We start from the raw sequence: 13,797 nt of genomic DNA, 5'->3' as shown, positions 1-13,797 counted from the left end.
ATCTTCAGAATATAATCTTTCAAATATACAGAAGCATTTAAAATATGATAAAAACTGAGAGTATCTGATACATCAATTCAGTTTTCAATATTTGCATTTTCAAACTACACAGAGGGTATATTGATTTTTTGTAAAAACTAAAAAGTGAATCTTTATGTTTGATTCAGAAAGACCTGATTTGAGAATTAGAGTTGGTGTTCTTTGTTGTTTGGGTTGGTGCCCAAAGAAAGACTGGGTTGGTGCCCAAAGATTGATTGAGTTGGTGCTCAAAGAATTGTAATCTTTTCAACTGTGAGGCCAGATTATTAGGACAGTAGATCCTAGTGGCATTTCTCACCGTGGTTTTCCCACATTGGGTTTCCACGTAAAATCTTGTGGTTTTGCTGTTGTTCCTTTTCTAGTTTCAGTTGCTTCATGTTTTACATCTTTCAATTTCAGATTAAAAGTTTGATTAAAATTTAAAATTTCTAGAAAGGATTAAAGTAATTGTGCTACTGATTCGCACCCCCTTCCCCCCTCCTCAGTAGCACTACTGTGTTCTACATTTTGTTCATACTTACTATTTATTGTAAGTCACAGGATGATTAGTGGGGTATCATGACTATTTTTGGATGGACAGTTATTGCAGAAGTTGATAGCATCAAAGATGAAAAAATCGTTTAGATCGCGATTTCTCGGGAGTCAAATGTCCCACCGATTCAATCGGTAAAAAAATCGCGATTAAAACTTAAAACATCGCTTTTTAAAAAGGCACTCAAATTTGACGGAACCCTAAAAACTAAAAAGGTATATCGCACGAGAAAAGAAAAGAAAACGCAATTTCGGCTTCATCTGCGCGATTGAGCTCCCCAACGGCCGACCCCTGACGCCATTCAGAAGCTTAACAGGTTTTTTTTTCTTCCACATTTTTTTCGTATTTTCTTGCTCATTATTTTCGTATTTGCTTCACGTTGACAATAGACCATACTCTTTCAGAAAAACATGAACTTCAAACATATAAATGGTCAAAAAAATCTATAAACTGTTTACTTCAACAAAATTATTTATTGCTCTCATATATAAACGAATTAAGCAATACATAAGTTGTTTGCTGCAACATCAATTCTGAATGAGACCAACTGAATATAAAAAAAGTTCTTTGCAAATCATTACTAGTAAACGACAATTCGCTGACATAAGCCTTCAAAATTTGCTCTTATGATTTGACCGTCCACCTTTGCATAGTCTTAAGCCATGCCCGCTTGATTGATTTTCACAAGAACATTTAGAAAAACTGAGTAATTCCGATGATGCAAATGATTGTATTTAGGGATTACTTTGTCTTGAGGATTTCCTTTGATTGGCATCTGCATCTATATCTCAAGGATGTGAATCTAATTCTCTATCTTTTACTTCAACCCATGAATCTGAGTCAATTTCTTCTATTCCTATATTCTGATCAGGCTTTGCCTTCCAAAAATTCAGCCTCTTGAGACCTTTTCATAATTTCTGAACAAAGTTTGTATTGTGTTTCCTCTAAGGAAGTCAGTTTGGTTCACATCTACCAATGAACGTACTGCATCTAATATCAAATTCCGGTTTCTACTAGATTGAATGTTTCTATTTTTTTCTGACTCCTTTTTGTTTTCCTTAAGTTGATTCTTCATTGTATTGTGCTATTCCTTCAAATTCCTCAATCTGAAACTCGTAGCTTCACAGTCTGACTTCAGATGTGCAGATTGGCGAAAAGTTGCATCTTTCTTCAACATTATTCCTAAAGGCAATAGCCCAATCCTCACCAAATCTGATCTAATAGCATCTGATAGAAAATGCTCTAAAGAAATTTAGTATTGTCCAATTTTAGTTTGTGTTCAACTTCAATTTACATTTATTGATCTATGTTTGGTCTCTTTTGTTAGGTTTCTTTCGAATTTTTATAAAAGACAATGGCTTCTACAACTAGAGGTGGTGCAACTAGAGGCGGTGGTAGAAAGAGGAATCCTTTATGCAAACATGGCACACCAAGTGCAGTGGCGGGAGAAGTTATTTGTATACATTTTACAAAAACTATGACCAGTGGCATACACCGACTCAAATATCACCTTGCACGCATCACTGGACAGAATATTGCGATATGTGACAATTGTCCTGAAGAGGTTGAGAGGGAGGCAAAAGCAAGGCTTTCAAAATATGAGCAAAAGAAGGCAGAAAAAAAGAGGACAACTGAGGCAATGGCAGCCCCAATGATAGATTTCAGTTCTACAGGATTGGGAAGTATGGGCGTGGGCAGCAATATGTCTACTTTTTTCATTCCCCGTAACACTCCTGGTGCACCACCTGGATTGCAAGGTACTTCATGAAATAAGGAAGTGCATCAGCAGGCAAAGGTGGCATGTGCTAGATTTTGGTATTACAATAGTCTTCCATTTAGTATTGTCGATAGTCCATATTGGGAGCAATTGGTTAGTGCATTGACCATCTCGGGTAAGGGGTTCAAGGCCCCAAGTCATTATGAGTTGAGTGGGCCATTATTGCAGAATGAGGTCCAAAACACACTACAGCTAATGGAACACCAAAAGAGGATTTGGGAAAAGAATGGCTGCACCATTTTATCTAATGAGTGGATGGATGGCAGGAATAGGACACTCATCAACTTTCTAGTTGCTTCATGGGGACAGTTGGTATTTTTAAAATCGGTTGATGCCTCAAATGAAGTGAAGAATGCAGAAACCTTGTGCAACATGTTGGATGAGGTGGTGACAGAAGTGGGAGTGCAAAATGTTGTTCAGATTGTGATCGATAATGCAGCTGCATATGTGGCAGCCGGCAAACTTTTACAAGCTAGGCATCCAACATTATTATGGAGCCCTTGTGTTGCTCATTGCCTTGATTTGCTCCTTGAGGACATAGGGAAACTAAAATGGGTGAAGAATGTGGTTGAAGATGGAAGGGAAATCACAAAGTACATCTACAAGACTACAACCACACATGGGTCCTGAAGCTTATGAGACCACATACTAATGGTAAGGATCGTGTGCGTTCAGGAGTCACACGTTTTGCCACTAATTTCCTCAACTTACAGAGCGTATTACTTACATTGCCCAACCTGTAGCGGATGTTTGTGAGTGAAAGATCGTTGGAGAGTCCTTATTCTAGGAAGCTCGAAGCAGAGAAGGTCATGAACACCATTTTTGATGATAGATTTGCCAAAGTCATGGAGGAGATCATCAATGTAAGTTTTCAAACATGACCCAAATGCCATCATTTAGAACAACTAGTGATGTTAGAGATCAGCAACAATATGAAGTTATGAACCATAAAGATGACATAGGCAAAAAGCATGACAGCAATAAACACAACTTAAAGGAGGCAACCTACATTAATACCTACTACCTTTGAAATATTTTTTTCCAACTCATGAATGCCAGCCCAAATTTGAAGGGAGAGAGTACACAACAATACTTCATACTGTAAGTGCCCAAAATTGCACGAGGGATACATGATAGTCCAATGATGATTTGATAGTTCAGCTCATAATCCAAATGACATAAATAAAAACCTCTGCTTTTTTGACCTTAGTGGAAGTGTCTACTAAGCTCTTACAACCATAGATAGGAGACTCGAACTCGGTGCGGACTTTGCAAGGGTAACTCAACTCGAGACTCTGGACTCGGCAAAAAAACCCATCGCGAACTCAGCAAGTGAAAAAACCATTAAATTTAAAGATTTTTAAGGATTTAAAACTTGTTTCATGCACCATTTATTAAATGAACCATAAAGACACACTAACATCATCAAGTAGAAGCTAATTTGATCACATATACAAGTATACATCGATCACATAATTATAAACGCAGATTATAGTTGTAGGAAATAGCACACTTAGATATTTAAATATTGTCAAATGTATACAAAACTCATGGAATATGAAATCCATGACATCAGATGTTCCAAACAAATATCAAAACAATACCTAGAAGTCTATAGCTCAAAGGAGCCTGCATCCCTCCTACGAAGGCATCTACACTAGGTCCCACTAACTAGTGGGAGTTTGGGAGTGGAGACACTAATGGATTTGAGGGGCACCACTGATAAGCTGCACAAGGTGTTAGATTTGAGAAAAACCCATAAATAGAAGGGGTGCGAGGAAACGCACTTGTGTTTCCCCATGGGCCAGAAGAGGGGGTTCGGGAGCTATGCCCCTGGAAAAAAAAAATTAGAGAAAACGAGAAAAAAAAGAGTGAAGAGAGCAAAAAGATCTTTGTATTAGGCGAAATGAAGCTTTTAGGGACATTTTAGGGCTTTTGAATGCAAATTTTTTATGAAAAAAAATCAAAAAATGTCCACTTTTGTTCTTTTTGAGATTTTAAAAAAACAATTGACTCTACCCGAATTCGAGCATCGAGACTCACCAGGTCCAAGCCAAGTCTAGGAGTCTCACTCTGGACTCAGACAAACCCAAGTCCAAGCCCCTAGGACTCACCCAGGGTCACCCGGCTCGGGACTCGCTGAGTCTAGGTTAGTCCGAGCGAGTCCTGGAACTTTGCTTACAACCCTCCCTTGCATTTGTTTTGACCTCTATAATTTTTGGCCTTGCGTGCATACCTTATCCTTGCTCAAGACAACGTTTTGACCCTTCAACTAGTGAGGTCACCTTGGTGTCGTGCCCTAGCAAAAGGGATGAACCATCCTCACAAAACAAAATAAAAGGTTCAACCTCAGCATTTCATGTTGATACATGAGAACTCTTAATTATAACCATTTCTCCACCATTTTGGCTTCTAATAGTGAGCTCCATTGAGTCTTGACTCCACCTACCCTTGTTGCTCCAGAGTACTCCCCTACCCCACCCCATAATCATGATTTCATTTGAAATTCCCCCCATGGAAAACCCAACTTATTTTAATAGCTTCCTTTGCATTCCCAAAAGAACTTTGATCTTTGGTTCGAGCCTTCTATATGAGTTTGATTATGTTACCCCTATACCCCCATAGTTGTTTGAGTAGAATATTGAGTCAATCCTAAGGCATCTAGACCAATTTCCCATAGAGCATCCACCCTTCGTGCAAGCCTCAATAGCTCTTACTTGAATTGAAGCTTCAAAGCTTCCACTATCACATCATAGCACTCTGCCACTTTTCTCTTAAGCTTAGTTCTATGTCCATTGTCCTTCTTTCTTCCATCAATTAGAGCACACCAATGTAGTTGACATAAATGCCTATTGTTATGTGTGATAATATTTGTTATCTGTCAATGCATTAATTTTTTGTATTAAGTGCTACGTTGCCCGAAAACGCGTCCCTAGTTTTTTTTTTTTTCAAGCATCCCCATCCTAGGGTCCTCCCAAGGACAGGGGACTCCTAGGGGATGTCCCCATAAATTTTGCATATAGAGTAAAATTTGACAATGAAATCTATAAGAATTTGACTTTGACTCTCAATTTAACACAAATTTGCCATAAGAACTCTACTAGTTCTTATATGTTAAGGTTCTATAATGTATATGTGCATGTTTTAAGCATGTTTTCATATAAATATTTTAAATTTCCCTATATGTTTTAATTTTCACCATTTTTATATAGCCGTCCCCTTTGTTGTCCCCTAGGTGTCCCCAAAAATGGCAAAAAAAATCACGGTCCTGGGAAGTACCCCCATCCCTTGTCATCCTCATCCCGAAAACTCGGGGTAACAGAGATTAAGTGGGTTGTCACTCTTGGGTAGTTAATGTGTCGGTTGGTTGACGGTTGTGTACCTCTTGACAACCGTCAAGTCCTTTAAATATGTTGTGTACCGCCAAGGAAGGTAGTATGGAATAGTCGAGTCAATTGTAATCCTTGACCGACCATCTTTGGTCTTCTTCTCTGCAATAATTGCGTATCGAATATAGATATACTTTACTGCTATGTCTAGTATGCATTATCATTTGTATTATTATTTCCTATACTTAATTTATTAAATATAGCAGTAAACATTTTGGCGTCATTGCCTTAAAAGAAATCAGGTCAGCCTTGAGTGATTCATGCCCGTAGACCCCAATAAAAGTACGAAGAGGCCACAAGGTGGTCAAGACCTAGAGATTAGGTGATCTGTGAACCCTTGGTTGAAGGAAGCATAGGGATGATTCAAAGCCTAGAAGTACCCAGAGTGTTGGAACATTGGAGGTGGATGTGTAGAGGACGCGTGTGTGGGCGATAGTGCAAGCATTGAAAGGTAGCGGTCAAAACAGTCCACCCAGATTTGGCACACCTAGAAGTACCCAAAGTGTTGGGGACGCTGGAGGTGGACGTGTAGAGGACGCGCACGTGGATGAGATTGTAGGGATAGCACTGGAACATAGCGGTTGGAACAATCCCCCAAGTTCGGCACACAAGGGAGTAAGCAGGCGAGAAACCAATTTGCAGGAACTTGTCCCTCACCAAGGAACCGAGAATAAGGGGGCCCGAGATGAAGACTCCTCTAGTACCTTCCGAGTGAAAACAATGATGAACACAAAGGAGAAGCAAAAACTCCCTAAATTTATAGGGGATGGATCGAAGGAACCTGTACGCCATTGTAAGACATGTATAACGATATGGGAGGCGAATAGCCAAGATGACCACAATTAGTGGTTGAAGGCATTTCCCGCCACCCTTCGGGGAATTGCTATTGACTAGTACACAGATCTAGATGCTAAGGACAAGGCCGAGTGGAGTGAACTAAAGAAGGCATTCGAGGAGTTCAAACTCTTGAGGGATGACAACGAGATTGTAGCTGAAATCTATAATACCAAGCAAGAGAAAAACGAGAGTGTACGTGCTTACAATCATAGGGTCAAAGAATTATTGAACAAGATGGAACACCAGTCGGCTGAAGGATTGAAGAAGAGGTGGTTCGTGGAGGGACTTGTCCCATCTCTCAAGAGGAAAATGAAAGTTGTTCCTTCGTCCTTGTACGTTGATGCTTACAATTGGGCGATGGACATTGAGAGTGAAACCAAAACATCCTCTCGAGGGAAGAGGAAGACCGGCGATGACAAGGGCACCAAAGGTAGCAGCAATGAAGAATCCAAAACCATTCAAGCCCTTCAACGGGATATGTTGAGAATGATGAAAGAATTGAAGGCTAAGAAAGGAACCAATAAAGAATGTAATGAACTAGGGTGTACTGAGTGCAAAATTGAGGGGCACACGAAAAGTAGTTCTCCTAAAAAGATGTTTGTGAGATTTGCCAAGTGATGGGTCATTCAATAAAGGAGTGTCCATATAATTTGAAAACTATAAGTACACAAGTACTCTTCACACAGGGAGAGTCTAGCCCATTGAAACCATAGAATGTATCGCTAGGCGGTTATGGAAATCAACGAGGTTGAAATCAAATACAATACGACTCCAGAGGATGTCCTATCATACAGTGTTGACAATGTAATGAATGGGGACACTTTGTGAGATACTGCCAGAACAAGAAAGACAACATACAATTATTGTGCAAATGGTGTGGACCGGTGAATCATGAAGACATTGACTGCCCATGGAACCCAACGATGAAGGGGTGCTTGAGTTGGAAGACTGCTTTGAAGATGAGATGAGTTCCTTGAATAGACTATTCCACTGGCAAATGGAGGACTACGAGGTATTTTCTCCAACATGTAATTTTCTTGAAGCTACAACTCTCGGTGAAGAGCAACCGACGAAAGTATGTAAAGTTAAGGATGATACATTTGATAGTACGGAGATGGAAAGAGGAAAGGAAAAGCCCACGAAGGAAGAACAAAGGCGGTATGAACGAGGGAGCCCGCACGAAGGGAAATCATACCCATACGAGGGGTTCACAGGTAGCACGAGAATCATGCAAGCCATACGAAAGGCATACATGGGTACCATACAACAACATCATATTGCTCATGTGCGGTCTCCATTTCATATCGTACAGCAAAATATGATACCACATTATAAAGTAAACCTTATAAAAGAAAAATTGACAAGATGTTATGAGGCCGCCAACTATAAAGGAAAACGTGCGAGACTTATTATGGGACAGCCAGTGAGGCAACAATGATATCTTTTTGGAACAACCTTGGCCGTGCAGCCACTATTGGCACTACTTCCATCCCGCGTACAAGTACCACTTCCAAGAGTACGGTGTCAATTAACAAGTGTACAAGCACGACAAATCTTTTTCTCTCCAAGTGTACGACCCTGGTTCGTACAAAGTAACTTGTGTGGCAAGACTATCATAATACAACCCTTTCGATGTATCACCGTACAACATATTTGTGGAGTAATTGTACGGTATATTTGGGGAGACTGGTCTTTTTCAGCACCGTACTACATATTTGTGGAGTAATCGTACGGGTCTTTTTTAGACACGTGCGGCATATTTGTGGAGTAACCATATGGACCTCACAGCAGTCATTAGGTTGTACCGTACGGCTTTCAAGTATACACTCTGTACGATATCACAAGTTCATTCATCCCATACAGCAGCACCAACATGTCATTCCTGAAGGAAGTACCAACATTCCATCCCCGTATGGAAACTTCATCACATACGACAGTACCAACATTTCATTTCCGTATGGCACCATCAATTTTTTGGAGTACGGATTCATATTAGCAAACAGGTACAATACTTTCATTGTGACATTGTACACTTGGCTCTTCCAGGGTTCATACAACTTCATCTCTTCAATTAAGTGTAACAACTTTTAGCACGAGGAAGCAAATTCTTCATGAAACATCAGATTTTAAACACTTCAAAATCTCTATTATCGAGCTTTCTCAATATTGTTTTTGGCATCCTAATAAATCAGAAAAATGATGTGCGCCATGGAATTTCGTGTGGTTCTAAAGATCTTAATTTGGTGTTGGCGGCAAGAGCACGCCCTGGGTGCTGCCCCGGAACTCCACGAGGGTGCTACCCCTTGACCCTGCTAGGGGTGCTGACCCCATTGGGAGCATTTCCCCCAAACTCCCATTTGATTTGGCAGGTACACTACAAGTTAGGTTCGTCCAACCCAAGTCATTGTCTGTCATTAGTCTTTTTGAATATTACTTGATGTTTACTTGTCGTCTGGAAGACAACTTTTTCTTTTTTTTTTGAGGGGAGGGTGGGGAGGTGATGTAGTCGGCATAAAATGCCTATTGTTATGTGTGATAATATTTGTTATCTGTCAATGTATTAATTGTTTGTATTAAGTGGGTTGTCACTATCGGGTAGTTAATGTGTCAGTTGGTTGACGGTTGTGTACCTCTCGACAACCATTGGGTCCTTTAAATATGTTGTGTACCGCCAAGGAAGGTAGTATGGAATAGTCCAGTCAATTGTAATCCTTGGCCGACCATCTCTGGTCTTCTTCTCTGTAATAATTGCATGTGTGAATAAAGATATATTTTACTGCCATGTCTAGTATGCATTATCATTTGTATTATTATTTCATGTACTTAATTTATCAGATACAGCAATAAACAACCAAGCTGAAGAAGAGAGAAGGGAATATGAAAGTTGGCCCCCTAAGGACTATAAGCCAAATCTTCACCAAAAATCCTATCTACTAAAAATTCTAGGGGTGAAATGTCCATTGCTGCTTGTTTTGAATTCTTAATTTAATTTGCCTTAAAAAGAGCTGGTTTAGAATTAAAAAATAGATTAAATGGCTTCAATCTTGCCTAGACCAATGTGTCACTGTCTATTAATTTGGAATAGCTAGAATTTAATTGTTTTTGTAATTTATTAGACAACTTAAGATTAGATTACAAATTTAGTTTCAATTTAGCATTATCAGTTCAAAGCATTCCAAAAAGCCCTTGCTAACAGGCCCAAGGCATTTAACACATTAGATCAATCAATACCAAAACAAAATTGTCAAAATTTACAATTAGAATTTTTTAATTGCATTAGTTATTTAATTCGCATTTCACTTCAGAAAAAAATACAAAAACATACCATAATTGTCTATTTACTGCATTTACATTAGAGATAGCTAGTTGATTTTCAGAAAACATCGATCAAAGACTCAAAAGCCCTTTCTAACACATCCAAGGCACTCAACAAATCAAATGAAACAAGCACAAACACAACACACAACAAGTGCAGCAAACAACGCATGTCTTCCGTCTCTCTCCCACTATCAGGCTCATGTGTCCTATGGTCAAAGAGGATTCGGTAAAGTCCATCTTAAACAAGCTCAAAACCTCTCAACCAAACCAAGAAAAATTCAACCCATAAAAAGTTCAAAGGCATGCTACTATTTTGCAACAAGTCCAAGAGGAAAACAAGACAATCACAAGGACTAGCCCTCCATTAATTGATTGAGATAGAGAACCATCATCTCAATGATTTCTTGCCACCCCTCAACAAGACCTAGACCTAATCTGTGCCAAGAACACACCTGGCCACAAAAGAATTGTCTTGACCACATCACTTCAAAGGTTTGCCAAGCAACATCCACACATCTCAACCACAACTCCATGCTTCAACATAATTGTCTGCCATCAAGCTATCCTTCCTTGTGAAGTAAGTGATCAAATTAGCATGACACACACCCCAAGCACTAATATTGGTGACACTCGCAGGTCTCTCCTTCCTCATGAAGAGAATAGTCCTTTGGGTACTCCCCCACTTCATTGAGTTTTGCCATGTGAACAGAAATTATCTGACCCCATGCCAGCTGCATGAGTGCAACACGTGCTGATCCAAGTCCAACTCATACATTATTGTGGTGGGCAGATTTGGAGCAACATAGATAACAATAGTGTTGTGGATGTGGTGTATGCTTCAAGAAGACACGTTGATATTCATAAATGGTTACAATTTAGCTGATAATCAGATTTGGTGACTAAAATCTCACAGCCTCTGGAACAACTAGTGTCCAGAGACTATCAAAAGCTTTGCAGGAACCTCCAAAACAGAGATAGATTTTCCTATTTACAAGCTTTATCCTCCTCACCAATAACATTCAAGATGTAATCCCTAGCATAACAGTTGCATGTGTAAGTCTGCTTGTCCTCACGCCTGTATATCTCTGGATTCAGCCTAGAAATCAAGAAAATCAGAGATATGGTTAAAAAACTTGACCAATGTATACTCCAACATGCTAGATCAATAATTACTGAGTTTAGATGAATACTGAATTGAGATAAGGAAAGAGGAAAAGCAAATGAAACCAGCTATTGAGTCAGTTATCATCTACATAGAAAAAACATAAGAGAGTTTGTACTTATAACTGATCATGTTATTCACGTAATATAATTTAAAACAAACAAAAAATATCATTCAATGCATATACGTGAGCATCTTAGTTTTATCATAATTCATGTCACTAAGGATGATTGTGACAATCTCCTATAATATAATACCCTTTCATCAGTACTCTCAAAGACATGTCAACATACAGATTCCAATTACCACAATGATGAAAATCAAATTTGTACTAAAATGGTATTACTTGAAGACAAATCTTGACAAATATTACAATGATTTTTGAAGCAAATTCAACTATCACACATATAGAGATTAAACATAAAATCATCATCGATCCTACAAAATAACCTACATCAATCATGACAACTTCAATAGAAATAATGAATTAGAAACCAAAGCTATAGCCCACATTAACCCTAACAATCCTGCTGTGACTGATGGTCGAAAGAAATCATAAAAATAAAGTTTTTTTAATTTGACTCAATGCCAAAAAAGAAATCAGAATTTATTCCATGGCTAACCAGCTAATTCAATCACTCTGTACTGCCATCATGCATATCCGTTGTTAAATTACAATTTTGCCAAGTTAAATCTCTAATCAGAAATGAAGCTTACCATATTAACTATGTTACAAACCAGAAAAAATGAAAACAATGGTTAATTAGGTGTATCACCTGTCTTTCAGCAATATATTTTTTACCAAGCTCTACATCTTCCAGCAATTTGCTTTTGAGATTTGCTTTGGCTTCTTCACGCCACTTTTTCCATCCTTGAGCCATATGAAAACTTGCAGCTCTAGGAACATGTACATCTTTATCACCGAAAAGCCATTTCAACTCCACCGGAGGAAAACCTTTCACAACATCCTTCTGTGGTGTTACAACAAGCAGAAGTTTCTCTTCACCAGCTACCTTCAACTGTTTTCTGACTAAACTCTCTAACTCTTCTTGCATCTCCCTTGACTTTTGTGACTCTACCTTTATACGTTTCAGTGTCTTTTGCTTTTCCCCATCAATAGGCAGTTCCGATTCCTCCAAATCAACTGCACTTGGCAATATTATCCGTTCCCATGTCTTCTTGTTTGCATCTTCTAAATTCTTCCTGATCTGTGTCACATTTGATTCCTCTGTAGATCTTTCATATTCACTGAAATAGAACAAACATGAAGAAAAATCATCCTAGGGAACTGAATACCTTTATTTCTGATTAGACGACATATAAAAACCAAAACAAGCAGAGATGCCCACAAAAGTTTAACCAAAAACTAAGCATTGCTTAATTCAGCACAAGATTAAATAACACTTGATTCCATAAAGAACTACCCAAAGATAGTAAATACCACTTGGCAAGACAAAAGACTCGTGCAAACATTGGGACTACAGAAACAAAATAATTGCCTATACATAACCAAACCAGCACTAGCGTACAATAGTCCATGCAGCAAACCTCTTATTAAAGACAAATGCTAAACAGAAAATCCCGAGTCAATTTTGGGGTATATGACAGCAGTATTTAAAGGTGATTAAAGGCATTGGAAGTAGCAAATCACATAAGTGAATGTTTGCACGAGTTAATGAGGCATATGATTAGCCAAGGCAAACTAATAAATTAACAACAACCATGATAATAGCTCAAAAGTTCAAACTTTTCCAAATCCAAATTTCCCTATATAAAAATATTCTGGTGATGCAAACAGGATCGTATATTAATAAGATTTTGCCTGCTTCCCTTCCATCCTCCTATGTACATATTAGGGAGCAAAGAAAAGGAGTGTATATTTTAAGATCTATGATGCACTGCGCATCTGAGACCCCATGTACATACCACAGCCCCCTCTGGATTTAAACCTCTGTCCTCCACGATGAAAACACTGGATCCTCGTCATTAGGCCAACTTATGCACACAAACACATTGCATAATAAAATTCGGCCACAATATACGTATGAAATGCAGCAAGATTAATGGCACTTAGGTTCACCAACACTTATCATAGCCACATATATGAGAAGCTCCAAATTTGCATAATGAAAATCCTTCCAAGGTATTTGTTGACAAGAATATAAAACCTTGTGACTAACACCTTTGAGGCAAATTAAAATGGTCTAAGGTAAATGAAAATTGGTAGAAAGACTAGAAAATAGCCAAGGGTAATCAACATTGCCATGGACGCAACAATAAGGTTGTTACAAGTTTCCTTCGCTGATCAGAACAAGGGTATAAACTTATAAAGTGGAATAGACAATCTAAGCTTGCAATTAATATGTAAATTGACCCAAAGGGAAGATTGTAACCAAAAAAAAAAATATATCAATAAAGAATTGTTTTTCCTTTGCTCTATGTTCATTCATCGCTTATCATTTTGATTTATTGCTAAATGAATCAAAGTCACCTTTTGTTAGTAGTTGACTTGTGCAAACAATAGAGATGGGTATGGTTTCTGATTATTAACACCTTTGCAAACAGGACAGCCAAATGCCTTTGGAAACACAAGATATGCACCATTTAGAAACTGGGAAATGATAAAAAAGAAACTGCTTAAAAATATAAAATATATAAGTTTTGAAACATTCAAGCAATAGTAAAGATAACAAATGCATAAAAACACAAGGATCAAGTCAGTTGATAGTCAACAGCCTTTTCT

The 13,797-nt window shown here is 38.4% G+C and overlaps 1 protein-coding gene across 1 annotated transcript in view; it reads right to left on the bottom strand.

Moving 5' to 3' along the window:
* The window catches only part of LOC131064883 (probable inactive ATP-dependent zinc metalloprotease FTSHI 5, chloroplastic), a 275,944-nt gene that overhangs the window by 244,402 nt on the left and 17,745 nt on the right, over nt 1-13,797 (bottom strand). The window contains exon 2 of the mRNA XM_057999211.2: nt 11,831-12,302. Coding sequence (XP_057855194.1) covers nt 11,831-12,302 — 472 coding nt within the window. The remainder of the gene's footprint in view (nt 1-11,830; nt 12,303-13,797) is intronic.

The sequence above is a fragment of the Cryptomeria japonica genome, chromosome 5 (genome assembly GCF_030272615.1).
Source record: "Cryptomeria japonica chromosome 5, Sugi_1.0, whole genome shotgun sequence".
Classification (NCBI taxonomy): Eukaryota; Viridiplantae; Streptophyta; class Pinopsida; order Cupressales; family Cupressaceae; genus Cryptomeria; species Cryptomeria japonica.
Note: the sequence above shows the minus strand (reverse complement) of the source record. Positions and strands in the feature narration are given on the sequence as shown.